This window comes from Argentina silus, assembly GCF_951799395.1.
Source record: "Argentina silus genome assembly, chromosome: 2".
Taxonomy (NCBI): domain Eukaryota; kingdom Metazoa; phylum Chordata; class Actinopteri; order Argentiniformes; family Argentinidae; genus Argentina; species Argentina silus.
Window position 1 is genome coordinate 21,790,403 of NC_139656.1, and position 26,402 is coordinate 21,816,804.

General features: G+C 41.3%; 3 protein-coding genes across 4 annotated transcripts; all 3 read left to right on the plus strand.

Moving 5' to 3' along the window:
- The first annotated feature begins 263 nt into the window (after positions 1-263).
- On the plus strand, positions 264-6,062 carry fam76b (family with sequence similarity 76 member B). Of its 2 annotated transcripts, none has more exons than XM_083697370.1 (10): positions 264-676; positions 1,774-1,838; positions 1,989-2,043; positions 2,211-2,366; positions 2,486-2,673; positions 2,975-3,025; positions 3,198-3,275; positions 3,696-3,831; positions 3,951-4,052; positions 4,824-6,062. In XM_083697370.1, exons 1-10 carry the CDS (start codon positions 590-592, stop codon positions 4,911-4,913), a joined length of 1,008 nt encoding a protein of 335 aa, XP_083553496.1. In that variant the 5' UTR covers positions 264-589; the 3' UTR covers positions 4,914-6,062. The 2 variants fall into 2 exon arrangements, with proteins under 2 accessions (XP_083553496.1, XP_083553497.1); XM_083697371.1 differs by lacking the exon at positions 264-676 and adding an exon at positions 1,616-1,644.
- A 5,733-nt stretch (positions 6,063-11,795) lies between these two features.
- Positions 11,796-22,076, plus strand: sesn3 (sestrin 3). The gene is made up of 10 exons (XM_083697403.1): positions 11,796-12,072; positions 15,628-15,693; positions 15,900-16,100; positions 16,861-17,043; positions 17,256-17,495; positions 17,639-17,786; positions 17,945-18,063; positions 18,183-18,373; positions 18,613-18,757; positions 20,274-22,076. The coding sequence occupies exons 1-10, from the start codon at positions 11,992-11,994 to the stop codon at positions 20,358-20,360; spliced, it is 1,461 nt and encodes a 486-aa protein (XP_083553529.1). The 5' UTR covers positions 11,796-11,991; the 3' UTR covers positions 20,361-22,076.
- Positions 22,077-22,352: 276 nt separating this feature from the next.
- Positions 22,353-25,218, plus strand: cwc15 (CWC15 spliceosome associated protein homolog). The gene is made up of 7 exons (XM_083687035.1): positions 22,353-22,427; positions 23,225-23,366; positions 23,563-23,675; positions 23,889-23,986; positions 24,089-24,202; positions 24,507-24,646; positions 24,744-25,218. Exons 2-7 carry the CDS (start codon positions 23,236-23,238, stop codon positions 24,871-24,873), a joined length of 726 nt encoding a protein of 241 aa, XP_083543161.1. The 5' UTR covers positions 22,353-22,427; positions 23,225-23,235; the 3' UTR covers positions 24,874-25,218.
- The last annotated feature ends 1,184 nt before the right edge of the window (positions 25,219-26,402 follow it).

Sequence of the window (26,402 nt, forward strand, 5' to 3'; positions counted from 1 at the left end):
GTATCATTGACTTAATGGGTCTATTAGAGCGAACAGAACTGTATTGTTCTCACTGTGTTCACATAACTTTTATTTTTTTTATCAGAGTAATAAGTAATGACAATGGTAAATCAAAATGTATCACACACCGTCTTGTTTTTGGTCTTTGATTGGCTTATGTATTTCAAAATGTCAAATCCCGCGCACGGATGTTGTGTCATGATTGGCCTCTCTTTCTTTCTTTTGTAGTTGTTGGCCGCATCCGGCACGAATGACGACGCGGATACAAAAAAAGAGAAAGGGAAAATATGAGAGAATAGCTAAGAACAGCAGAAAACTCCCTTTAAATATTACTGCTGCTGTGATATCTTGCACATTTTTAACCATCATTTTGATTACCAATGTCAAGTAACTTAACTAGTGAATTTGTGAACAAAGAGCGATGATAAATATTTGAGAATATTTCACTGTTTATTTTACGTTAGCCTAGCTATTACTACCTAGCTGGCTACAGTGTATAGGCTTAGCTAGCTATCAGGGAATGGTTACAGAGCGAATTGGCTAGGTGACTATTTCACTCAATTCGTTTTTATCTTTGTTCTTTGTGAGAATGGCAACATCGGCCCTGTACGCGTGTACGAAGTGTAACCAACGGTATCCGTTCGAAGAACTGTCGCAGGGACAGCAACTGTGCAAGGTTTGGAAGTGTGGGGTTCTTGCTAGCTTTCTAGCTAACAAGTTAGCCAAAATCTGGCAAAACTAAGACTACGTTGCTAGTTAGCTTGGTGCACAGGCGTTTCACGCGTGCTCATATATTGCTGCCTTTTTCTAGGTGGAATTCTAATATGTCTTAATTTGGTCACAGTCAGTCTTCATCGTAAACGATGATTTTGATAGATTATATAACCGCTTGATATTATCCTTGCAACCTGGAACCGCAAATGGCAACCTTGTTAGATAATCATGTCACAACAAGACGACGATACAATGTATCCGGCACGAATTGATAGGACTATACAAATGTATCCGTGAATTGTTTTTCTTTTGTGGCTGCCCGCTGCCGACACCGTCACGTTGGTTGATAAACATTGGCTCGCCCATTCCTTACATTTCACCGTCTATTTTAACCATGCCTATTTTATGGAGACTTAGTGCGTGCCTAATCTGTCAACGTATCAAAAACACACGCCAGAGTTTTTTTTTCTATGAACTTGTTAGCTGCGTTGAAAATGTTAGCCACATTGTGTATCGGCCTGTGTGGTCTACCCAAGAATAGCTCATATTTCAGGGGGGGGGGGATTAATATTGCTTTGATCTCACCACACATAAGCCTACATGTATGCACATTTTTAAACTTGCTGTTCAAATGTTGGATGCAGTGTAGCTAGATATATTTATTGGTATTCCATGCGTTTATGAACATTTTTCAGAAGTGATTTTTTTGCAGTAAATTGAAGAGCATAGTAAATGTATTTTGTATATCTCTCACTTAAACTGAGTTGTTAGGGGTTTGTTTGTTAAACGATCTTTATGTTGGATTACTGTTCCTACCTTGCAGTCCAATCAAAATGCATGAAATGAGGAGTAAACTGGACTTTCTGAAGGTCTTTAGCCTTTAATGGAGCAAAATGTTATTAAAAATAGCTGGGCCGTAATATCTTAATGGTAAAAACCTTCATCAGGCTATATTGTAATACATGAGTCACAACTAATCAGTTATGCCCTTGAAATTACTGGATAAGTATGTGGTACCAGAGTAATCACTCTAATTCTTTGTTTCTTGTGTAATCACAGGAGTGTCGCATTGCACATCCCATAGTGAAGTGTACGTTCTGCAGATCTGAGTTTCAACAAGAGAGGTGAGACCTTTTGCAACACTTACTGTACAGTAGTATGCCAAAGCCTCAACAGTTGAAATATTGGCACTGGGCTTATGATCAAGATCTTTGTAATTCTATTATAATGGAGATGATGTGAAGAATTATGATATGTGATGTCTTAATTCACAGCAAAACAAACACAATTTGCAAGAAGTGTGCCCAGAATGTAAAGCAGTTTGGGACAGTAAGTTGTTTTTTTCTTTATCTTTTAAAGCTGCACAGCATGCTCATGATGACTGGAAGTAACTGACTGTTATGATTGTATGTATTGTTATGTTTGCCACTGTCACATTTGTCTGCAAAAGCAGATTGAAAAGGTCTTGTAACCTCTGCCCTGTCTTCCCTATACAGCCTAAACCCTGCCAGTATTGTAACATCATCGCTGCTTTCATCGGGACAAAGTGTCAGCGTTGCACCAACTCAGAGAAGAAGTATGGCCCTCCACAGACCTGTGAGCAGTGCAAACAACAGTGCGCCTTTGACCGCAAGGAAGAGGGCAGAAGAAAGGTACACACAAACACTGCGCCATGCATTTACTTACTGCACTGATACCCTGACACACTGTGCAACACTCTTAATGATGGGTTAATAACCATATCCCTGCACTCTGTCCTGTGGTGCGTCAGGTGGATGGGAAGCTGTTGTGCTGGCTCTGCACTCTGTCCTACCGCCGTGTCCTGCAGAAGACCAAGGAGCAGAGGAAAGGCTTCAGCTCCTCCCACTCCAATTCCTCCTCACTGAACGAGAAGGACCACCATTCCAGACAGCACCACCACCACCACCACCAACACAGACACAGCAGCTCTCACCACAAGTATGCTCCCGTCCTGCATACCTCTCCTCAATATAGTGGCCATTACTCCTCTTCTCTCTGTAATATAGTAGGTGTTCTGCTGGTTTGTCAGTCCAATGAAAATGTAGTGGGAACAGTATAGGCACTTGTAGATGAATTGGAGGGATATGGTGGTCTCCCTGTAATGTCTAAGATGTTATTTATTTAAACTAGCAGAATCAAATGGAACATGGTACAAAGTCATTCTGTCATATACTATGATTGTGATGGCATATGACCATAACCTACAAATATGTGTATCTGTTTTGTCTTTGTTTTACAGACTTAGTGGGAGCCTGAGTCCAGAGCAGGAGCAGGGACTGTGGAAGCAGAGGTGAGACATACGTCTCTCTCTCTGAATCACATTTTCCTAATTCTAATTGTCTGTTATGTAGTGCCTATTTACTTTTTGTAAGAGTTAAAATATGGCATGCTTTGGGACACAGTCAGGTACTAATGTGGTCTTGCTGACTAAAGTTGTGCGTTTGTGTTGATTCTCCCCTCAGCCATAAATCCTCCTCAATCCAGAAGGAGACCCCAAAGAAGAAACCAAAACTGGAGGTGAAGCCATCCAATGGGGACAGGTATGCTGGTTGGTTAGTTCACAAATTACCAAGCACATAACACGCACCAAACCTCTGTCTTATCTCACCATGTGTGGATATTGTATGCTACTGAAATCTTATTTGGCATGAGCACATCACTTGCATGACTATTCTCTTCCTTTGTGCAGCAACCACAGCATATACGGTTATACTACACTATAGCCTAAACAAGTTGTCTTTCTGAAGTTTGTTTGTGCCATCTAAAGCGGGCCACACCTTTCTGGCCTGCATGGCTGTAACGCACAGCTCTGTGATATTCACAGCACTTTGCAATCGAGATGTTCTTGGAACACCTAATGGTGCAAAGCAGGCCAGTGTGAAAAATGTCAAACCAGGTGCCTTCTCTGCTGTCCTAATATCCCCTCTCCTATTTCTCTCCATCCTCCTCTCTTCCATCAGTAGTTCCATCACCCAATCTATGGATTCTGGAGGAACAGACAACTTCATTCTTATCAGCCAGTTGAAAGAGGAAGTGATGTCATTAAAGAGACTGCTTCAACAGAGGGACCTGACCATCCTGGAGAAGGAACGGAAGGTACACATACCTGCATATCAATCACAGGAATACATATCCTGAAGTACCACCAATGAACAATGTGTGACTTCTCAATGTTTTTGTTTTATTCATTTGTTGTATTTCTTATGTGCTCCCAGCTCACAGAGATAAAGGCAGACTTTCAGTACCAAGAATCCAACATGAGGGTAAAGATGAACAACATGGATAAAGCGCACAAAGAGTCCATGGAACAGCAACAGGTAGAGACAAGAAATACCTCTTCTCACTTCTGAATAACCCTCACACAGTCATATAGACCACAGAGAAACAAATCACACCCCAATCTGTTGACAGTAAATACACTCACCGAGCACTTTATTAAGAACACTATACTAATACTGGGTAGGGCCTCCCTTTGCTCTCAAAACGGCCTCAGTTCTTTGTGCTATTGATTCCACAAGATTTTGGAAACATTCTTGCATCATGATTGCATCATGATGACATGATTGCATCATGCAATTCCTGCAGATTTTTCAAGCTGCACTTTCAAACTGTGAATCTCCGGTTCTACCACATCCCAAAGGTGTTCTATTGGATTCAGATCCCTTCAGAGGCCACTGAAGAACACTTAACTCATTGTCATGGTCATGAAACCAGTTTGAGACGACTTTTGCTTTGTGACATGGTGCATTATCATGCTGGAAGTAGCCATTAGAAAGATGGGTAAATTGTGGCCATGAAGGGATGCACATGGTCAGCAACAATACTCAAATAGGCTGTGGCATTCAAGCGATGATTGACTGGTATTAACGGTCCCAAAGTGTGCCAAGAAAACATTCCCCACACCATTCCACCACCTCCACCATGAGAAGGTGTACAGGTGTTCCTAATAAAGTGTTCGGTGAGTGGAAATGGGATTCCAAAAAATTGTCCTTTATCAAATTATGATGTAATCGAATACTCAATGTAGAAAAGCGTAACATAAAAATTGATTGTTGCATACTAACCCAATAATTGTTTTCTCACCACAGTCTAAGAACCGAGAGCTGATGAAACAAGTGGCTGCCCTCTCCAAGGGCAAGAAGTTTGACAGGACAGGGAGTTCACTGCTGTTACCCTAACGACAAGCCCACCCAGCAGTGGCTCATAGTGGCTTCATTGTTTAAACACTGTGAAAGCCTGATGCTACGCTCCTCCTCTCTCCTGTGTTTCCTCAATCATTGTGACCATTTCCAATTATGTTCTTCATTTGAAAAACAATGAGTCCATGCTGTACATGGAAATCTTCTTTCATGTCGACGTAACAAAAAGGTCACATACTCCATATTTGGACATGTTTAAAGGTTAAGTTGTGAGCTGAATCTGCCACTGGATGTGACGTGACTGTGGAAGGAGAAGCAGAGGAAAAACCCTCTTGTGTTATCACTGCCCGGGCGAGCAGCATGGTTTCTGCAAGGTGGAGAAGATTCTGTCAACATCACCGTTCCACTTGATCTCTATGGATGTCATGCAATTTATTTATTCAATTGTATTTCTTAGCTTTTTTGTGTGTTTCTTCACCACATACTCAGAGAACATTTCCCAGATTTTGGGCTTTTTTCAGCAATTCGTGTATTATATTAGTTATATTTTTCTAAATGGACGTAATTATGGAAGAGAAACTTTCCTCCTTATGGGAGACCCTTCTCAACCTCCTATGTATGCAAATGTTGATAGGGTGACCACAGCGTTGCTGGCCAGCAGCAGAGACTTCTCAACGTTAAAGTCCAAAAACAAACCATGAACTGAGAGACATTTTTAAACCTTGTTTTGTAGAGAGACACCTCATGGCTGGCCTCTTTCTCACTGTGTGACAGCTATAGTGCTTTGCTGTTTCTCTGTAGTGGAACGATTGTAATACTGCATGACTTACTGCCATATACAGGTTGGCAATGTGGTCTCATGTACTGTAATGTACTTTTTAGACTTTTTTTTCCTTTTAATTTGTTTAAAAAAATAAAAAAAAATCACGTAAAGGTATTACAGGGGTCAGCCTATGTATTTAAAATGTGTTACTTGTATCGGTTTTAGTGAGTGTGTACGGTAAGGCTGGTGATTATAAATACATATGTAGAATACGCTTTTTAAAGGAACACACCTTTCACTTTGCAGCTCTGTGGACAATATGGAGCTGGTTTCATACTGTGGCGTACAGGATCAATTTTGTACTTTTTTTCCAAACCGATGTTTCAAAAAAAAAGTTTCGAAAATATTAAATCTGGTAAAACATACGTTTGTTTGTGTTTTTACATGTAAGCCCAACAGGTATAGGGTAATAAAACAAATACATTCACATTCACATGTCACCTGGCCATGCTGTGCATAGTTGGTCACTGTGGAGACCAGAGACCCCACCATCTGTCTTCTATCATATTTTACTTTCTCGATATTGCTTGCATTGAATTACATTTACAAGCTGGTTGAATGATAAAGGCTTTATGCTTTCATACTCTTCATACCCATGTTAACATTTCCATGTTTGCACCACTAGGTGGCACTTGCCACTTGTTTATTTGCCATTTCCAGATTATGTACAGTACTTGCTTTGAAGACCTTGCTCCGCAATATCATCTGACAATTTGATTTACTGTTGTCAGATATTTGACTGTCATCTTAACCCTACAGGAGGTCTGAGAGGGAAGCAGCCTGTCCCTTGCTGCCTCCTGAAGTGTGGGGATGACAGTACAACTTTGTTTGTGTCCTATTACAATGTAAGGTAGAATACAGCCTATTTTAGAGGTGTATGTGAACATGAATGGACATTGGATAAAAGGTAGTGCGGTCAAAGGAACATTTGGGAAATGTTTATCATTTATGTGATACTTTTGCAGAATTTGCAGTTGGGATAAGGGAGCATGCGCAAATATTTTCAAGCCGTTACTAATCTCGTGACCTTATAGTACTCTTTTGATTACTATTTTCGCTACTGGATTTATATATATAAACAAAAAACACAAATTGCCATCTAGAGATCAGGTAGCTACGCCTTAGAGGAGATGTCTCAACTGGTCCTTTAGGGGAGTCAGCTGGGCTGAGATAAAGGGTCAACAGTCCAGAATGTGAGTCAATGCGTTGAGGTTTACACTCAGGATTCCAGACTGGAGGTACTTTTGATCTCCTCTCATCCCCCTCTGTTGTTCCTCATCCATGTTCTCTCTCTCTGTCATAACATTGTCTTAATGCTCTGTGGTGAATGTGGTAATGTCCATGTTAATAGGGAAAGAGCAGAAGATGATTTCTCTTATCCAGCTCTCTGGACATGTTTTACATTTCAATTTTAACTGTCTTGTATGTAGGAACTGATATTGAAGAGATAGTGTATCTTGGTCATAAATGTATGGTTAGAGATGCTACAGGTTTTTACAATCTTATGACACCAGTAATACTTGGGGATGCACAAGGGGTTCTGCTTATATAGTTTGTAGGTGAGACCATAGTTTCTTTTTCAACCCTCCCAACCCCTAATAAAGGATAATTACTAATTATATAATAATGAATGGCAAATAAGTTGAATTCACATAATCAGCCTGATAAGCCATAAAGTTGTGTGAGATTCTAAACAGTGCCTCAAGGAGAGCGAGTGGAGGTGAATGTCCAAGTTTAATCTGCTGAAACACAGAGACGCCAGCCACAGAGCTTGGACTGGTGCATAAACAGGAAGTCACAATGCCTCTTACAACTACAAGAACCAGTTCAGACGAATCTCTGTATTTTACGAAGAGGAAAACATTTTGTTACCTGAACTGAGGGCACTGAACATGAATTGCTGAGGAATGAAAAAAAGAACAGTTTGATATGCTTGTGACTGTTATACTGTTATGGGTTGCGTAATGCTCTATAAAATTCATGATCTGGGGGGGGGGGGGCATGTCAAGCCAATCTGAACTTTCTCTTCATGCCACTGATAAGTCACCTTTTATTGGTCTGAAAAGTCCTCTTAGTAAAATGTACAAATTACTTCCCTATGCCCCTGCATTGTAGGCAGACTGTATAGTTTATGACATATGCCATTTAGCAAATGCTTCTATCCAAAGCCACAGCGGGTATTGAACCCACAACCTTAGTGCCATGCTCTACCAACTGAGCCACACAGGACCACATACTGTAGTATCCCAGCCATTTCCTTCCACATTACCAGAACCACCTGGTGGGGAGTCTATTGCTCTACCCACTGCTTTGTGTTTTCTAGTGAGCTCAGACAGGCTCAGACAGGCTTTACTGTGCTGGGGGACCTTGTGTTAGTATGATACCATTTTGTGTTGCTGCCAGTGGGACTGAGTGTTGTGTAAACCAAAGCATTGAGGGTCAAGCAGTGCAGGGCCTGAGGACATGAGCATATTCTACAAGGACCTAGAAAGCAGACCTTGGAAAACAGCGCATTTGAAGAGGTGTGCTCGATTGAGCTTGCCTTGCATACATTGTTTGCACTTCTGAGACTACAGTATTTCATGACTAAGTTTAAAAAAAAATAAAAAATAAAAAAATATTTTTCTCAGGTATGCTCAAAAGAAGGTGCACAATACCCATCTACAGTATAGGAACCAGATGGAGAAGCATTGATGTGCTATTGGGAGTGGGTAAAAGGAGGACACAAAGCTTTGTGCAAGCTTCAATGTGTGCAAGCTTCAGTGCCACAGAAGGGTACTATCAGAATCAGAAGGGTACTATCAGAATCACAGGCAGCAGCTATACTGAGTGAATAGCGGTATGATGCAGTGGCACACTCTACATGCTTACTAGTCTCTTCAGATCTACAGACAGCAGACTGACCGTGGAGACTCCATGTCAATTTATAAAGATGATGAGATGAATGGATTGTCTCCTTTGTCATTTGTTGGAATACAGTATGAATATGCAGCAGCTGGGCCTGACTCAACATTCCATATACAACCTGTTGATAGAGAAACACAATGAGATCAGCCCTGCTTTGAAAGACTACAGGGATACAGAACCAGCTCATGCAATCATCATAGATTTTTGTTTTGCTGAGCAATGAAATATGGAACTGTGAATTAACTTCTGGTGTCTCATACATGCAGTACTATGAACTTTTCACCTCTTTTTTACTGTTACTATTCACTGGAAAGTCTACCTGTTTACAGCATTGTAAATGTTAGATGTCTTACCAGTTCAAAAGTCTTGCTTGGCATGTCCAAAGAAATAGCAAACACACACACACACACACACACACACACACACACACACACACACACACACACACACACACTTTATTACTATTGAAATATTATAGCAACATTTTATTTTTGTATTAAATTTTTATTCTTACAATGTATAAGAGCAGTCAGGACACAGCGAATAAAGACACTACAATTTCCCCCCTTCTAATCTAATTAATACATTCTACAGGCAGCCCCATTAGTTCACTCTAAAGACTACTTTTCCTGAACAGTATTTGTAATGGTAATCATATAGAACTCAACAGAACAGTGATCACCTTCAAATTATTCCAACATAAAGAAATTATTTTGATATACAAAAGTATTAGAACATCTGGATGTAACATGACAAAATGCATGGACAATAGGCTATTGACTACTGAGTATGTGTGACTTTATCCCATCCACACAGCATTACTATCAGTAAATCTATGCAAACGTCATCATTTAAGGCTGACGACAACAACAGATTAATCTGTTGGCAGGGAGAATTCTGTGAGAGTCAGATGTTCCATGACCTTTGATCAAGACAATTTACATAATTGATGTAGGGCACTTCAGCCTAATGCCTAATGACAAGTACCTTTGTTTTAGGGAGAGTTCAAAAGACTAAATGACACAAAACACAAAAACTGTGTGGGCATGCCTTCCCATCTCCAACTTCAAGGCCTATTGTAGAGAGGGCATGATTAAGACATGGACCTTCAGAGGGATAGTAGAATTAATATCATTACTTTTTTTATTGTACATGTAACCATTTCTGTGGCAAGCAAAGGGAGAGTTAAAAAGATTTCTTACAAAAGTAAAAACTGTGTGGGCATGCCTTCCCATCTCCAACTTCAAGGCCTACTGTAGAGAGGGCATGGTAACGACACAGTAGAGGAGTGTACAACCTGGTCAGCTGGTGTGGTCAAGCTGCCATTGAGGTCTAGTTCGACCTACTTCATGACCTGTCTCCTCTTTGATCAGTCCGAAACAATGGAGAGAATTCTAAAGGACAGTATGAGTGAGGAACCGATTGCATCAGCCATCCATTAATCATTATTCCCAGGAAGATGAGTAAATGAGCTACTTTATCCACCAAAAGCATCCCTTTTCAACGTAAATGAGTTCAAACTGTATCCTCTTACATGATTTATTTATAACATTATCAGTGCCATTTTCTCACAATCACTCCTGTGAACCCACATCCCCTTTGAATGATAATCAACATAGCAATTGCAAAAGGTAGAAAACTACTGGAGCAAGCAGGGATAGTGAAGAGATAAAGGACTTTCAGAGAGATAGTAGAATTAATATCATTATGTTTTTTTTATTTTTTTTTATTGTACATGTATAACAGAAACCATTTCTGTGGCAAGCTAAAGGGAAGTAAACTGTGTCAGCCAGTAACTGGGGAAACAACACTTTGCTAACCCAACCCATCCATACTGTAGCTAGAGCTGTCATTGGTCAAGGCATGTCTCAGCTGATGTCATGGTGCGGTTGCTGGGTGAGACATGGTAGAGAAAGAGAGAGGTCAGGCCTTTGCATGTGTTAGTGTGTGGTTGGGTTAGAATTTCTGCTGAGATATTTGTTATCAACACTGCACTCCTCCAGTTTGCTGACTCAATGTTGTGTTTGTATGAATGTTTCCTGCCTCCTCAAAATATCCACCAGCATGAAATATACAGTTGAAAGAGAACATGCGAGGACTTCCATGTTGACAATATAACTTCAGAATACAGGCCTGTAAGATGTTTTACCTCAGACTTATACCAGCACTGCCATGGCCATGCAGGCAGGCTTCTTTATGTCTATGTTTATAGTTTTCAGTATAAAGATGTTACGAATGATTGTACTGTATCCTTGAAGATCTATGGGCAGTATGTTGCTTTCATCTGCGAGTTATTGAGCCCACAACCAACAAATGTGTGACACCATTTACCTTTAAATTATTGCTTTCAAACATAGACACAAAGAGACACAAAGACACACACTGCAGTCAAATGTACACTCACTGAACACTTTATTAGGAACACCTGTACACCTTCTCATGGTGGAGGTGGTGTAATGGTGTGGGGAATGTTTTCTTGGCACACTTTGGGACCGTTAATACCAATAAATCATTGCTTGAATGCCACAGCCTATTTGAGTATACATTCATGGCCATAATTTACCCATCTTCTAATGGCTACTTCCAGCATGATAATGCACCATGCACAAAGCAAAAGTCGTCTCAAACTGGTTTCATGAACATGACAATGAGTTCAGTGTTCTTCAGTAGCCTTCCCAGTCACCGGATCTGAATCCAATAGAACCTTTGAGATGTAGTAGAACGGGAGATTCACAGCTTAAAAGTGCGCCTGAAAAATCTGTGGAATCTTGTGGAATCAGTGCCACGAAGAATTGAGGCTGTTTTGAGAGCAAAGGGCCCTACCCAGTATTAGTATAGAGTTCCTTTTTTTTTTTTTTTTTAAACCCAAGGGCCAAGAGTTTGCATAGCAGTCGTGCAGGCATATTCCTAGACTATTCTAAAACTTGTGTAACGTAGGAAACAGAACTGACGTGAGCGTCTTGCTTTTGTTAGGGTTGTTTACTTCACTTTTTATCACCGTCTCGGGATTCAAAAACCTGCAGCACGGGCCTAATAAAAGGAGATGCGGGTTATGGAAAATTGTCCAGCAAGCAAGCATAACGCTCCACCCCTCTGGGCGCTGTGTGTCGCCATTGGCTGCTGGACATGTCATGTCTTCGGAGAGCAAAGTTGGAAGTTCGCACTCCAAAACGTTCGGCGTTGTGTGGGGAGCGAGATTGGGGAGGACGGAGCCACTGTATACCACTCTCGAAAAACGGCTTCGTGATTCAACAACTCCTCGGTCTCCCCATCTCCTACCCACCACCGCCACACATGCAAGAGATGGATATATTCTAATATTTTAGATAACTTTAATGAAGAGGTAAAGTACGGTCTATCTAAGAACAGTTTACAGTGGCTACCAACATGAGTGTGAATCCGGACTCCTTCACCTCCCCCAACCCATTTCACATCTGTAACATCTGTCAGAAGGTGATAAGGAAAAAGGTAGGCTTGTCGAATGTTACGATGTCTCTTAATGTTACTTTTTAATGTTCGCTTAATTTGATGTTTTATCAATAATGAAAGTGAACAGTTACTTGCAAGCAACAGCCAAATCTATGTGGTAATTTATACTTTGATCTTGTTTTAGGCCCAATCGCCTCTCATGATGATGATCTCGTTAGAATGATAGTGTTTGAAATAAGTTACTTAAATTAATAATTACTGATTACTATTCGTTAATAGTAATTAATTAATATTTGTGTATGTCTGCACACTGTTTGACTACCCCACTCCCCACACACACACAAACACACTCTCACTCTCTCTCTCTCTCTCTTTCTCTGTCTCACTCACTCACACTCACACACACACACACACACACACACACACACACACACACACACACACACACACACACACACACACACACACACACACACACACACACACACACACACCCCTCTCTCTCTGTAGAGACCTATTCTTAGCGGCCATTACTCCAGTCTAGGTACATATGACCCACTTTTTTTGACAGGGGTGGCATCATAAGATGGTGTCAGTGCAGTGGACTAGGCCATATGTATCAGAGGCCATGGGCCATTCTTAGCTTGATACAGAGCGGAGAAAAGGTTTTGCTTTTGTCAACCAACAATTGCATATTTTGTATTGACAGGACAAGATATTATGGATGATGAATTCTGTAATAGATTTATTATAAACTTGAACGTTCCAGAAATATGTCTTCTGTTGAGAGATGTGTTGATGTGATGATAACAATCCTTGTATATGTTTCCCGATTCCTCTTGTGAACTGAAGGCCGTCTCCTGGAGTGGGACTGTAAGGCTTGTGAGAAATGTGTTTGAGGTAAAACATGCAGTAGTGCCTCCAGCTGGCTGACTGACAATGTTTTGCAGCATTCTACATTCAGAAAAACTTAATTGAAAGATCTTTCACTTGCTGATGTGAATATGTTCTTGTTTTGTTTTAGGCAGTAATAGGCAGTAATTTCCAATTGCTACTAGCAACGCCATTTGTTTATATAGAATTAAGGCTGCACAGATTAATCTATTAATAAAAACAATTAATCAACAAAATGCTTAGGTTGACTTTAAATTATTATTATTATTATTATTTTACGTTAATCAGATTTGTATGGGTCAGACCAAGGAAAAGGAGTAAGAGCTGGAGTTGGTGACATGTAGCCAAGTGAACAAGTATGTTACTTGGATATATTAATGCCCTTTAGTCATCATCGAATGGTAATGGGACTTTGCACCTTTGATTTGTTGGCTATCATTACATTGTGGAGTGAAGTACCCCATTACTCCTCCACACATTGTGAAGGCAGCGTTTTTGTTTTCATGTTGGCACTCTGGTTTTCAGATGCAATGTTAGGAACATCTCTGACCACCTCCATTACTAAATATAGGTGAAATATAGGTGTAAAACACACAGGAATGAAGACCTCTCATTAGATGAAGCAAAACATCCATGTCTCACATTATTGCAGATTTCCTATCATTTTCTGAATCATGGAAATGGATAGAACATAAACATACATTCCATGAGATATTGCTTATTTCTTTTTGGTACAGGTTCTACAGGAGCCCCATCGGCCCTTAGAAAAACAACATTCTTTGAGCTTCAAAAACAGCTCTCAGTCAATGCATCAATACATCCCCAGTGTTTGGACAGTTATCAGTGCAACAACAAACCATGAGGACATCCATAGATTATGCTGCCCATGGGACAATGCCCTGAGACAGCTTTGTGTGTCTGTGCATTAGAGTGAACCTTTTCCTGACAAACATCACAGAAAGAAAAATGCTCTTTCATTAATGGAGCCTTTGTTTGTCAATAGTTAATAGCGTGACCCTGCCAGAGACTTTAAAAAACGGAAATGCAACAGACTAGAGAATAGAGCCTGTTAAGACAGCAAAAATCCTTCATTTCAGAGGGAGGAAAAGATTACACTGTTCAATTCGATTGGCGCCATCTTACGACAGAGAGCAGTGAAACGAGTTGATGCACTTCTTCGCTCTTGTTCACTGCAATATCTTTGATGAAAGTTGCTCTGTTTTGCTTATATTTACTTACTATATTTATTACTTTGAAACCTTGAAATGGTATTGTTGTTGTTATTGTTGTTATCAACTCTGGCTTTAGGCTGCAGAATGTTGTGATAGAGATGATATAGATGGGTCCAGGCTCTTTAGAATGTACAGAGCTGGAGAGGAGCGCTGGAGCGACCTGTGTGTTGTCTCAGCCAGTTGCATCAGCTATGGTGCCCCAGCAACAGGCAACTCATCGACACACAAAGGGCTGGCCAGACAGACAGACAGACAGACAGACAGACATGAGTGAGAGGAAACAAGGGAGGGATTACTACCAGGTGCACCTGCAGCCCAGGGCTTGTCAATCTCATCGTTAGGAGACACAGGGCTTCAACCCAATTAGCTAAATTCACAGGAAATTGCCTGTCTGTTGACAGAGAGCACATTCAAAGGTCTGTTATGTAACAAGACATATGCCACAGGAACAGACAGAAAGGGATCTTTTTCTCTCTCACTCTCTCTCTCTCTCTCTCTCTCTCTCTGTCTCTCACACACACACAATCACGCACACACACACACACACACTCATAGACACACGTGTGTGTGTGTGTGTGTGTGTGAGAGAGTGTGTGAGAGAGAGGGAGAAGCTTAGGCTATATTGGATGTCATCCATTCAGGCCTTCAACTGTTACATAACATCATTGTTACCAAGCAGATTCACTATTACACAACCTAACCCATGCTATTATTTACCACTCTAGTGTTTATGGTTCTTATTCGTGTTTGCTATATATGTATTATATTATTATAATTGTATTATATATTACAGTATATCACCCTACAAATCACATGTTACCAGCATTTTTATGGATTGTCTCACATTCAATAACTTTGTCTGGCCATGTACAGGTATATGCTTGACAGTTTCAGTATTACTTGTCAAAAAATAATTTAGACTTTGTAAGGTGCTTTTGAGTGTCTTTCAAACGTCAGCTCTCTCACTACATTAACCCTATAACCACAGACATATACACGCGACCTTACATACTGAACACACACATGTAAACACATGCACCACACACGCACCACACACATACACACACACACGCACACGCACACACACACTGTACATACACACACTGTATAAAACCAATGTGAACCATAAATGTGGTTTTCTTTACTCTACACAGGCCTTGTTCTCAATGTTCCTGGGCTAATGTGTGTGCACACAGGCTGTTTGCTCATCTCAAAAGGTTATAGGAGGAGGGGGTTACTTTACCTCTGAGCAAACGGCCTGACGCACAAAGGCACACCCAGGTGTTACATATCATACCTCACTTCTATACGTGGCCTCCTTTCTTAGGAGCAGTTATTGTTTTCCGACTGCACAGCTAAGAGTTCATTTAGCTTGTGCCTCAACTGCGGTTAACAGTTAGATGACACTGTAGACAACTGATAGTATGTTATCCATAACTAATCCATATTCCTCCTCATCTTGTCTCAGGAGAAAGGAGTCAGGGTGCCACGACCCTTCTCCAGTGGACCCAGTGCCTTCATTCCAGAGGAGGAGGTAAGAGATGCATTCTTTGTCTCCACCTCACCCCCCCCTTTATGCTGCTCTCTCTCACTCTCTCTCTTTATATGTCTCTCTCTCTCTCTCTCTCCTGGAACGTGTATCAAATGAAAGCAGCCTTACTGTTGTATGGTCCAAAGAACACTGCCTGACTAAAAACCCCTCTTCCCCCCTGGGTCTTCCCCCCTGTTCCCTGGGCCCAGATCATGGAGGCGTCTACGGTGGACCCCCAAACAGAGCAGCTCCTGGCTGAGGCCTACTCCCCGTCAGGCCACGTGGACCACCTGACCCAGGTGATGGGACTGCACCCCCACTACCTGGAGTCCTTCCTGCGCAGCCAATTCTATCTGCTGAGGATGGACGGGCCGCTCCCCCTCCACTGTCGCCACTACATCGCCATCATGGTAAGCAGTAGGATGAAGTGACGCTGACGTCAGTGTTGCGTTGTTTCCCATTCCTAATGGACAAGGCTAGGATGTGGGAAGGGTGAGCTGACCTTATGGAGGACCTCTACCCACAGCTGAGGGTGGGGAAGGGGGTGGGTGTCAAAGGTCACAGCTGGCAGAGCGGGGGGAATGTCTCACTGGGGCTGCAGAAACACATCCTCCTCCAGAAACTCCCACTCTCACCACAGGAGAACCAAAACAAACCTTCCACTGACACATACACATATCTCTACGGGCCCATTTCCTTGACAACTTCTACGGCTCTTTTTTCTGTAGTGACGGATGATGTTTTTCCTTGCGGTGTTCAACTTTAACCTCAGTGCTAAGTTTCTCTGCAGGAGGTACAGAGAGGCAATGTTGGCTATTAATTTGAACTGAAATAATTTGGATTATGACAGCGTCTGTCGACATTTAGCAGGGCAGTGTTTGCCAATACTAAGTCTCACTGGACACCTCTGTGGAGCTGTGGTATGTGGAGAGTCCAACGCCCAGCTCACCTCCAACACACCCTTATCCTGATGTGGCCCCACCAGATCTAGGTCAAAGTCAGCCCCCTCAGTCTTAAAGAAACAGCCTGTTATGTAATGACACACTGTTGAATGCCATGCAGTGTTAAACAATGTAACATAGACTTTAGACATAGAACATGAGTTTAGACAGTATAGAACAAAGAATAGTTCAGACAATATAGTTAACTATGAGCCTTTTCTCTCTGCAGGCAGCAGCGCGCCACGGGTGTTCCTTTCTGGTGTCTCTACATGTACAGGAGTTCTACAGGATGGGGGTGTGTCTGGACTGGCTGAAAGGCCTGCAGTATGCCCCTCAGAGACTGAGGAACCTCAACGAGATCAACAAGATCCTCGCTCACAGACCCTGGCTCATCACTAAGGAACACATCCAGGTTAGGAACAACCCCCGCCCAAAAACATGTGCACGCACATACAAATAAACAAACAAACACACACACACAACTGTACAAACATGCATGCACGCCGGCACACACACACACACTTTCTCTCTCACACAAACAAAAACACTCACACTCAATCAAAAACACTTGAATGATACACACAACCTAATCCCTTTCGTTCCGTCTCTCCCTTTCTGTGTCAGAACCTGGTGAAGACAGGAGAGCACAGCTGGTCTCTGGCGGAGCTGGTCCATGCAGTGGTTCTGTTGGCTCATTTCCATGCCCTGGCCAGCTTTGTGTTTGGCAGTGGCATCAACCCTGAGGTGGATTCCCAAAACACCAATGGCTTCCAGTCGGTATACATCAGTAACTTCTGTACATGTGACCTGGCCAGTGACCACCACCTGGACCGCGAGGGCTTCCTCAGTAGCACCAGCCCCGGGGTGAGAGGACATGACTCACAACCCAATCTACATGTTATTGTCTTTCTTAGATTATTATGTGTGTGTGTATGCATGTACTCTTTTTTGTCTGTTTCATCATAATAAACCTCCTGGCTGTTTGGTCTGTTGTGTGTGTGTCTCAGACCACAGACTCTGTCAGTGAGTTGGAGGCCCTGATGGAGAGAATGAAGAGGCTGCAGGAGGACAGAGAGGAGGATGAGGCCTCCCAGGAGGAGATGGCCACACGCTTTGAGAAACAGAAGAAGGAGAGCCTCCTAGTGGGATCTGGAGGTACTGCAACCATAACTCTCTTGTCTACTGTGTACTTTGGACAGTGGGGTGATATGCTCAGTCTATCTTAACCTAACCATTACAGTAAACACACATATACATATAAACGCTCTACCAGCAGAGTGATAATGTAATCCATCTGCTTTGTCACGCTGCAGATTTCAAGGACGAGGCGATGCCCATATCCAAAGTGTCTCGGTTTGTGGAGGATGCCACCTTTGGGTACCAGGACTTTGCTCGACATGGGGAGGACAACCCACCAACATTTAGAGCACAGGTAGGTGACAGGCATGGTTGTCTGTCATTTCTGTCTAATTGCATAAGAGTACAGATTCCTATAGATTCAGAGGCCTATAGATTCAGCAGTCCCTTCTAACCTGATCTGTCTGTTTGTAGGACTACTCCTGGGAGGACCATGGTTTCTCTCTGGTGAACAGGCTGTACTCAGACATTGGTCTCCTGCTTGATGAGAAGTTCCGGACAGCGTGTGACCTGACCTACTACAACATGGCCAGTCATGAAGATGTGGACACTACCATGCTCCGCCGGGCACTCTTCAACTACGTCCACTGTATGTACGGCATCAGGTAAGACAGCGCCTCATCGCCCTACATACTGCACGGTACACTTGTGTGCTCAGGAGTGGACACTTGGTCGTTGGTACATGCCAATCAAGGTAGTATAATGATTGATTTACACTTGTAAAAGTACATTGGGAAATGTAGTCACATTGAGTATGTTTAACTTTTTTAATGTTTAACTTTCTTGTTGGACTGTTGAAGTAGTCTGTGAAGTGTTAAACCCATGTTTGATTTTCTCTCTGCAGGTATGATGATTATGACTATGGAGAGGTGAACCAGCTGTTGGAGCGCTGTCTGAAGGTTTATATCAAAACAGTCACATGTTATCCTGAGAGGACCACTCGCCGCATGTATGACAGCTATTGGTGTCAGTTCCGCCACTCTGAGAAGGTCAGTGAACATTCAATACTCATTCAAAGCATTCAGTTGTTTGTATCAGGGCTGTAAAGATTATTAGATTAATCCAACAGATCAATCAACTAATGCTCTAGTTGACAGATAATTGTTGAAAATAAATAATCTGATTTCTATATGTCAAACCAAGGACAAGAAGTTAAATCCAAAGTGAGTGACATGTAGCCAAGTAAACAAGAGTGTTGTACCAAGGAGCAATCAGCACCCTTTTGTCTTAATCTATGGGAATGGCAATTTGAACCTTTGATGTGGAAGCCATAATTTCATTGATTACTACTCCCCCCACTCATTGTTTAGCATCTAATTTAGGTTTCTTGTCTAGAAATGTTAAGAAAATTGCTGAATCACCTAAATTAAAAAAGGTTTAAAAAAACATTGGTAGATTAATCAATTGACAGGCCTAGTTTCTATGTGTGCCCGTGTGCATTGCAAACAATCATTTTCTTTGCTTTGGCTTGGCACGTACCACAGCCACACAAATTATGTTGTGAATGCTGATTTGTCCATCTCCTTAATTAGGCCAGAGTTGACTGGTTGTGTGGGGAATGCTGTTAGATTGTGTTTGTGCAGGAGGCTTTGGCTCATGAGTACACTAGTGCTATTGAGCAGAGCCGTAGGAAATGAAGCGCTTGGCTGCAGGAACATGCTGTTATTGTGTTTGGGTTTTCCTGGGGAGAGGCCTCCCGTTGGAATCTGAGTTGCTGAATGAGATGAAAGTGTAGCATGTAAGAGCACGTATCAGTAAAACCATCCAACAGGACAAAGTGGGTCATCATCCTGCTCTAAGACATCCTGTAATAAACATCTCATCTGAGTAAATGAGGAGTTATATATAGTCATAGCTCATTTTCAGGTACATCTTTTAGGGCTCATTGGATATCCTGCTGTTCATTCCAGCCCTGTTATATACAGTATTCAGACCCCTGAACTTTTTCTACATTTTGTTATGTTACAGCCTTATTCTAAAATGAATTAAATAAATGTTTCCCCTCATCAACCTACACACAATACCCCATAATGACAGAGCCAAAACAGGTTTTTAGAAATGTTTGACATACCTGGTTTTTGCTTTGACATGCACTGTCAACTGTGGGACCTTATATGGACAGGTGTGTGCCGTTCCAAATCATGTCCAGTCAATTGAATTTACCACAGGTGGACTCCAATCAAGTCATAGAAACTTCTCAAGGATGATCAATGGAAACAGGATGCACCTGAGCTCAATTTCAAGTGTCATAGCAAAGGGTCTGAATACTTATGTAAATGTGATATTTCAGCTTTTTATTTTGAATAAATTAGCAAACATTTCTAAAAACCTGCTTTTGGCTTTGTCATTATGGGGTATTGTATGTAGATTGATGAGGGGGAAAAATGAATTTAATCCATTTTAGAATAAGGCTGTAACATAACAAAATGTGGAAAAAGTTCAGGGGTCTGAATACTTTCCAAATGTGTGCAAGTGTGATATGTATGGTATCTTAATCCCCGCCAGGTCCATGTGAACTTGCTCCTGATGGAGGCTAGGATGCAGGCTGAGCTGTTGTACGCCCTGCGTGCCATCACCCGCTACATGACCTGACCAACCAGAGCAGGACATCCCCCCCCGCACCACCACTGGCATTCTCTTCTGAAGCCCCTGGAATGAGACCCTTGGAAACTGGAAACATGTCTTTAAACACTGGCCTCCTCTGGTTGAATGGGGAACTTCTTTAGCACACTTTTTATTTGAATTCCCTCATAAAGACAAAGTATGTAAATATTAAGGAAACCTGATTGTTAGTTTAAAAAACTGATAAGAGGGGCACATGTGTATGGCTATTTTTTTTATCCTCCATTGCCAAAATCAATGCAATGTTGGCTTTTGTGGTAAATTAAAGTGAAATGGTTCTTGCCTTTTATATGTTTATTCACGCAACCACACAAAATACCCTAGCCCCAAGGAGGATATTGAATGGCCATACACAGTGTTACACAACTTTGAATATACCTCTGAATGTATGTCTTGATTTGGTACAGTCCCGCCAACATCAGAAGCAAGATTAGAAGTTTATCTGACTCTGAGAAAGCAAGCCCACTAGCTGCTCTCAGATGTATTTAAAAAGTGCAATATGTCTCTGTTCCTTTTTGTAATATATTATCTGTAACTTGAAAGGCTGTGACAGAATACTCATACATTGCTTTTCAGTATATTTTTTATTTTTTTGTCAATACATTTGACTGATTGAAATATTGAATGCTTGCTTGAGAAGTATGTCTCTGCCTTATTGGTCCTAATGTATAGAACATGTACCACAACAGGTACCGCACAAGTGTAGCACTCATTCTCCTGAGTTATCACGTTCCCTCTCTCATCCTACATGTTTCCGTGCCAAATGTTTCCCATGCCTGTTGTAGCCTACTTGTCTATATTTCTGCCAAAGATAGGCCCTAGAGTGTATAGGGCATAGAAGTTAAATCCCTGAGAGAAATATGTCAGACCTGAGATAAGCTAAGTAGCTAAGTAGTAATGCTAATGCTAATGCTGAGAATACTGTAGTATCACCTAATAGGAGGATAAGCCTATTCCTACTGTCTGCACTGTTCACTGTATGAGTCTCACAAGCGTTTATTTGATACATTATTTCTTCTCCGGTATGTTGTGGTTGAAAATCATGGTGCTTTTATCAATGATTGTTGCGCTTTGCACATTTGTATTTGGAAATTGATGAGGACCTACTGATGCCAGAGTGACTCACTTCAAGTTCAAGCAGGTCTTCACTGTGAAAAAAAACTAAAAACTTTAAGTTTCCTGTTGCAAATTCTCTCGAAAGTGCAGTATCTATTTTCTAATAAGAAGACATTGCATTGTATCTGTGAATCAAAGTATTGTATTGTATTGTAGCACCCATTCCCCATTTGTGTAGGTCTAAATATATATAAAAGTGTTTGATCAATGATCTCAGATGCCATGTACCAAAGTGCTATTACTGTATGTCAAGTCAACCTGCCTTAAATGTTTTTTTTATAGTTTTTGTCTATATTAAAGCATTGTGTAATAACCATTAAGGCCAATCCAATATTGAACTAATTGAAGATAAGTTGTCCAATATTACAAATGTGAGCAAGCTGCACTTTTCCATCTCACAGATTGTCTGTTTCAGGATTGTTCTAATACTTTGAGGAGAGGTGTTGTTCTGCCTTATCAAAGCTACCATACAACTATCCAATTGTCCATTTACAAGCTGTAAAAGGACAACAATACATGTGAGATTGCGCCTCACAGTTGCCTGTAAGCGAAAACAAACATTAAAGACGTTTTAAAGTTATTCTGTGTGTGGTATCCACTGACTCTGTCAAGCAACAAATATACTGACAGTAGAATCAATAGACCACCACTAGGACAGATAACAGTCACATTGTTACAGACACAATATCAGTGATCATTTCTGCCGCCAATTTTTAATTTGTGGCGATGATTGAATGATGATTGAAAAGTGCATGGAATGACTGCATTGCTACATCACTGCAAACTCGCGTTTCGAAAATGGCTCAGGCTGGTTTGTCCTTTCAGATGTTCCATACAAATCGTCCACAGTGACGTACGTAGAGCTGTTTTTTTTACAAGCCACAAAACTTCCTTAGCTCTTCCAGCGGTGTGTGGAAGAAGGTAATTGCTTTGTAGCTAAATCATTTGATTTCAGCCAACGTGTTATATTTGTAGGTAAATGCTAAATGTCGTTATGGTATTCTTTAATCGTTCCCCCGTCAGTGTACTGACTATGAGTTTTTGTTTTGTCTTCGCCAGCTAGCTAGCTATCATGCGCAGCATGTCTATGTAGCCTGCCAGCTAGTTAACGTCCATTAGCTAAACAAATGTATGGACAAAAGAGCTCATTTATTTTTTTAATCTTAAGTATTTCTGTTTTTAGGCGAACTTTTTGGAGATAATATTATTTTTTATTTCAAAATGTTTAAAATCAAATAAACTGTTTAGAAGCGATATGGTGGTCATTGTCACCCAGTCGCAGCTGGGGATTGTTTATTTATGCCTGGATACATATAGCCAGCTGATTGTATTATTTCTGTAAAATGCTGGTTGATGTTTGACCTCGCTGCAGTTTTGACCTATAGCTCACTAGATAGCCCAGTGATTTTCAACCTTTTCCGTACCGAAGTCCACTGCCCACCATAAAGAAATCTAAGGACACCCTACATCAGATGACAATTTTATGAGTAAAACGGTGTGCTTAATATTAATTGTTGACACGAAACTGTATGTTATTACAGCATCCTAACATTTATCTTATATTAAATGTGACACATTTGGTCATTTCTGTTGTTATTTTCTCTTTCTTTGTTAGCCCCCCCCCCCCCCCCCCCGGGTTTCCACAGAAAGCTCTCGGACGTGTGGTTGAGAATCATTGAGATGACTAGTTACATTTGATGGGTTTTCTTCTATTACAGACCCTTCAAAGATGACAACAGCAGCAAGGCCGACGTTTGAGCCAGCGAGAGGAGGGAGGGGGAAGGGAGAGGGTGATCTCAGTGCACTGTCTAAGCAGTACTCAAGCAGAGATCTGCCTGGTCACACGAAGATCAAATATAGGTCAGTGGATTAACTCAACCTGAACCTCTCCTTGTGGTGATGTGACATTTTTGCATCAGTCTCTTCCCCTGGAGGCTCAACTTTCAGTCGGATCAGGTCCCTCTAATTTTTAAAGAAGTGATCTCTCACGCAGCTCTGCAAGTAGTAAGATATGATTTCCCGTTGCTGGTGTTACCCCCTGGTATCTGTCCTTCAGGCAGCCCACCCAGGATAACGCAGAGGAGGTACGTGCCCGTGACTTCCGTAGGGAGCTGGAGGAGAGGGAGCGTGTAGCTGTCCGAGAGAAGACCAGGGAGAGGGGGCCAAGAGGTGGGTCTCCAGACACACTCTAACATAGACCTGAACTAAACATTTTCCAGAAGAGAATTGTCATCCTTGGGTAAAGAGGATTTGATCATTTGATTCTAACCCTCAAAGGTTGCCTTATTCTGTCGAAGGCAGTGCTTCTGCCTATGTATTCAGTTTTTTTTTATTTTATTTTTTTATTATGAATTTAACAAGTGAGTTGCCTTTATATTTCAGAGCACACCACATCATCTTCATCATCATCATCCTCAAAGAGGCCCAGGCTAGATCAAATCCCAGCTGCCAATTTGGATGCAGATGATCCTCTCACTGATGTAGGTGCCTCCACCTCCAATTTAACAATCTGTCTCACCTAAACTTGTGCTTTGGCCTATTTCAAGGTTGAGATTTTAACATTCACGTGTTTGTGATCATAGGATGATGAAGAGGATGATGACTCTGAGGAGGATAGTGATGATGATGACACTGCGGCTCTGCTGGCAGAACTGGAGAAGATCAAGAAGGAACGGGCTGAGGAGCAGGAACGCAAGGTGAGGCCGCTGTCACAGCCACACAAACACCACCGGTTGTCAGGGCCATTCCAAAAACATTGCTCAGCAGAAATATACTTCATAGGCGTAGGCTATCTCTGATTGGTCTATTTCTACCAATTTCCCCTTCACTCACAGTGAATTGAGTCTAGTGACAAAAGACTAGACCTGACAATCAATCAACAGTGGCACAAATGCTGGCTTAACATGGGATAAATGTGGAGAAGCACTGACATGAAATAAGTGGGACAGAGGTTTGCAAGCAGCCCATTCTGAGCTCAGTGTGTCCTGTTTCTTTTGCTAGGAGCGGGAGCAGAAGGCTGAGGAGGAGAGGATCCGCATGGAGAACATCCTGAGCGGGAATCCTCTGCTCAATCTGGCAGGGCAACAGCAGCAACAGCAACAATTAGTCCAGACTCAGACTGCCTTCAGCGTCAAGAGGAGGTAACACACACATAATTTCCAATGCTATATTGAGGCAATGACGTGGCATGATTGGCATTTTCGAGTACACTCTTTACCTCCTGTCTTTCTCTCCAAGGTGGGATGATGATGTGGTATTCAAGAACTGTGCTAAGGGAGTGGATGACTCACGGAGGGAGAAGCGATTTATCAACGACACTCTGCGCTCTGAGTTCCACAAGAAATTCATGGAGAAATATGTGAAGTAAGACTGCAGCTGTGGTGTTTGAGTTCTCCCTGCTCTGCTCCACCTTCAAAGGAAATGGACATTTTCATTATTGATAGGGATTGGTCATCAAAACACTGAATGATTCTCAAGAATAGAATCATCATTCTTGGAATTTTCATGGAACTGTTGGCACCAAATTCTCTGAGATATTGTATATAAATAAGTCATGGGAATACTTACCTACCAATTAACCCCAAAAAACGTATTTGTTGAATTAAAAAGCATTTTCCACCCTGAAGGAAATGGTTGCAAGAACGGCACCATCAGTGTCTCCTTTTTGTTTTATTATTTTTTTTAGTAATGTCAATAAATTTAGTGAAGCTTGTCTGTGAAAGTGTTTTTGTGTCTGTCGGTCAATGCTTTTAGCTTTGCACCCAGGTGTTTCATTTCTGTTAAATGACTTCCATTCCATTAAGTTGCCCTTTAATGGAATTATTTTGAAGAAAGGAAAACAAAAAGAATGTCACATACTCTGTAAAAGCCTTGTGTTATTTTGTTAATGAATCAGAGCCCTTTGAAGGATGTTTTACCTGCAGTGGAAATTGATGTATACTTTTTGGTGAAACATAATGTGAATCCAGAGATGTACTCAGCAGGCAGCCATTGTTTAATGTTGCAGATAGAAATGATATAGAGTAGACTCTGTAGAGAAATCAGGGTTGGGGTCAGTTTGATTTCACCTCAGTCAATTCAGGAAGTGATTTGAATTTCAACTCAAAATTAGTATATTTTATGTAAAAAGCTTATCTTTTTAAATGTATTGAGATATCATAGACAAATAAATGGATTGAATTGTAATTACAATTTACCTTCTGAATTTCAATTCAACTGACCCCAACTCTGAGAGACACAGTCTGTTTACTACCTTCTGTTGTCAAAATGTCATACTCATAGGGAACCTTTCCAACTGGCAATGGAAAACATAAGCCATTTATGCAAGAGGATGAGTCTTTGGCCCCTATAGTTGTTTTCTAGAAGTCTCCATGAGTGCCTGAATATATTCTGCACATTATGTTCTATTCTTTAGAATATGAGGTAGTGGCAGCATATTTACCTTAAAGTACATTGAACAATAGGACAGCCTTGCTCATCGTTGAGATGATGGGAAGTTATACAAAGAAGCTCCTATTATTATGGCCTCGGGCGGTGGAGAACATTTAATCAAACCATTACATTTTCTAGCTGTACTTAGCATACAAGTGAACTGGAATGTTGAGTCCCCTCTTGTGACATTTCTCAAGTTCATGGGTGGTGGTAGGTTACTGTTTATTTTCTCTATACACTGTGAACTATGGAAAGAATGTCCTCCGCAAGGACAATGAATTTGAAATCTGAATCAGATTAATTTTTAGAAGAAGTTTGATTGACTCAATGAATAAATGTTTTTTAATGATTTATTTAGATATATCTATCATTTTAATATATATATATCCATGAAAATAATTACATTAATACCTTCAAAGTGGGGGGGGGGGGGGGGGGGCTGTCTACCTGAGCCCGCCAACCATT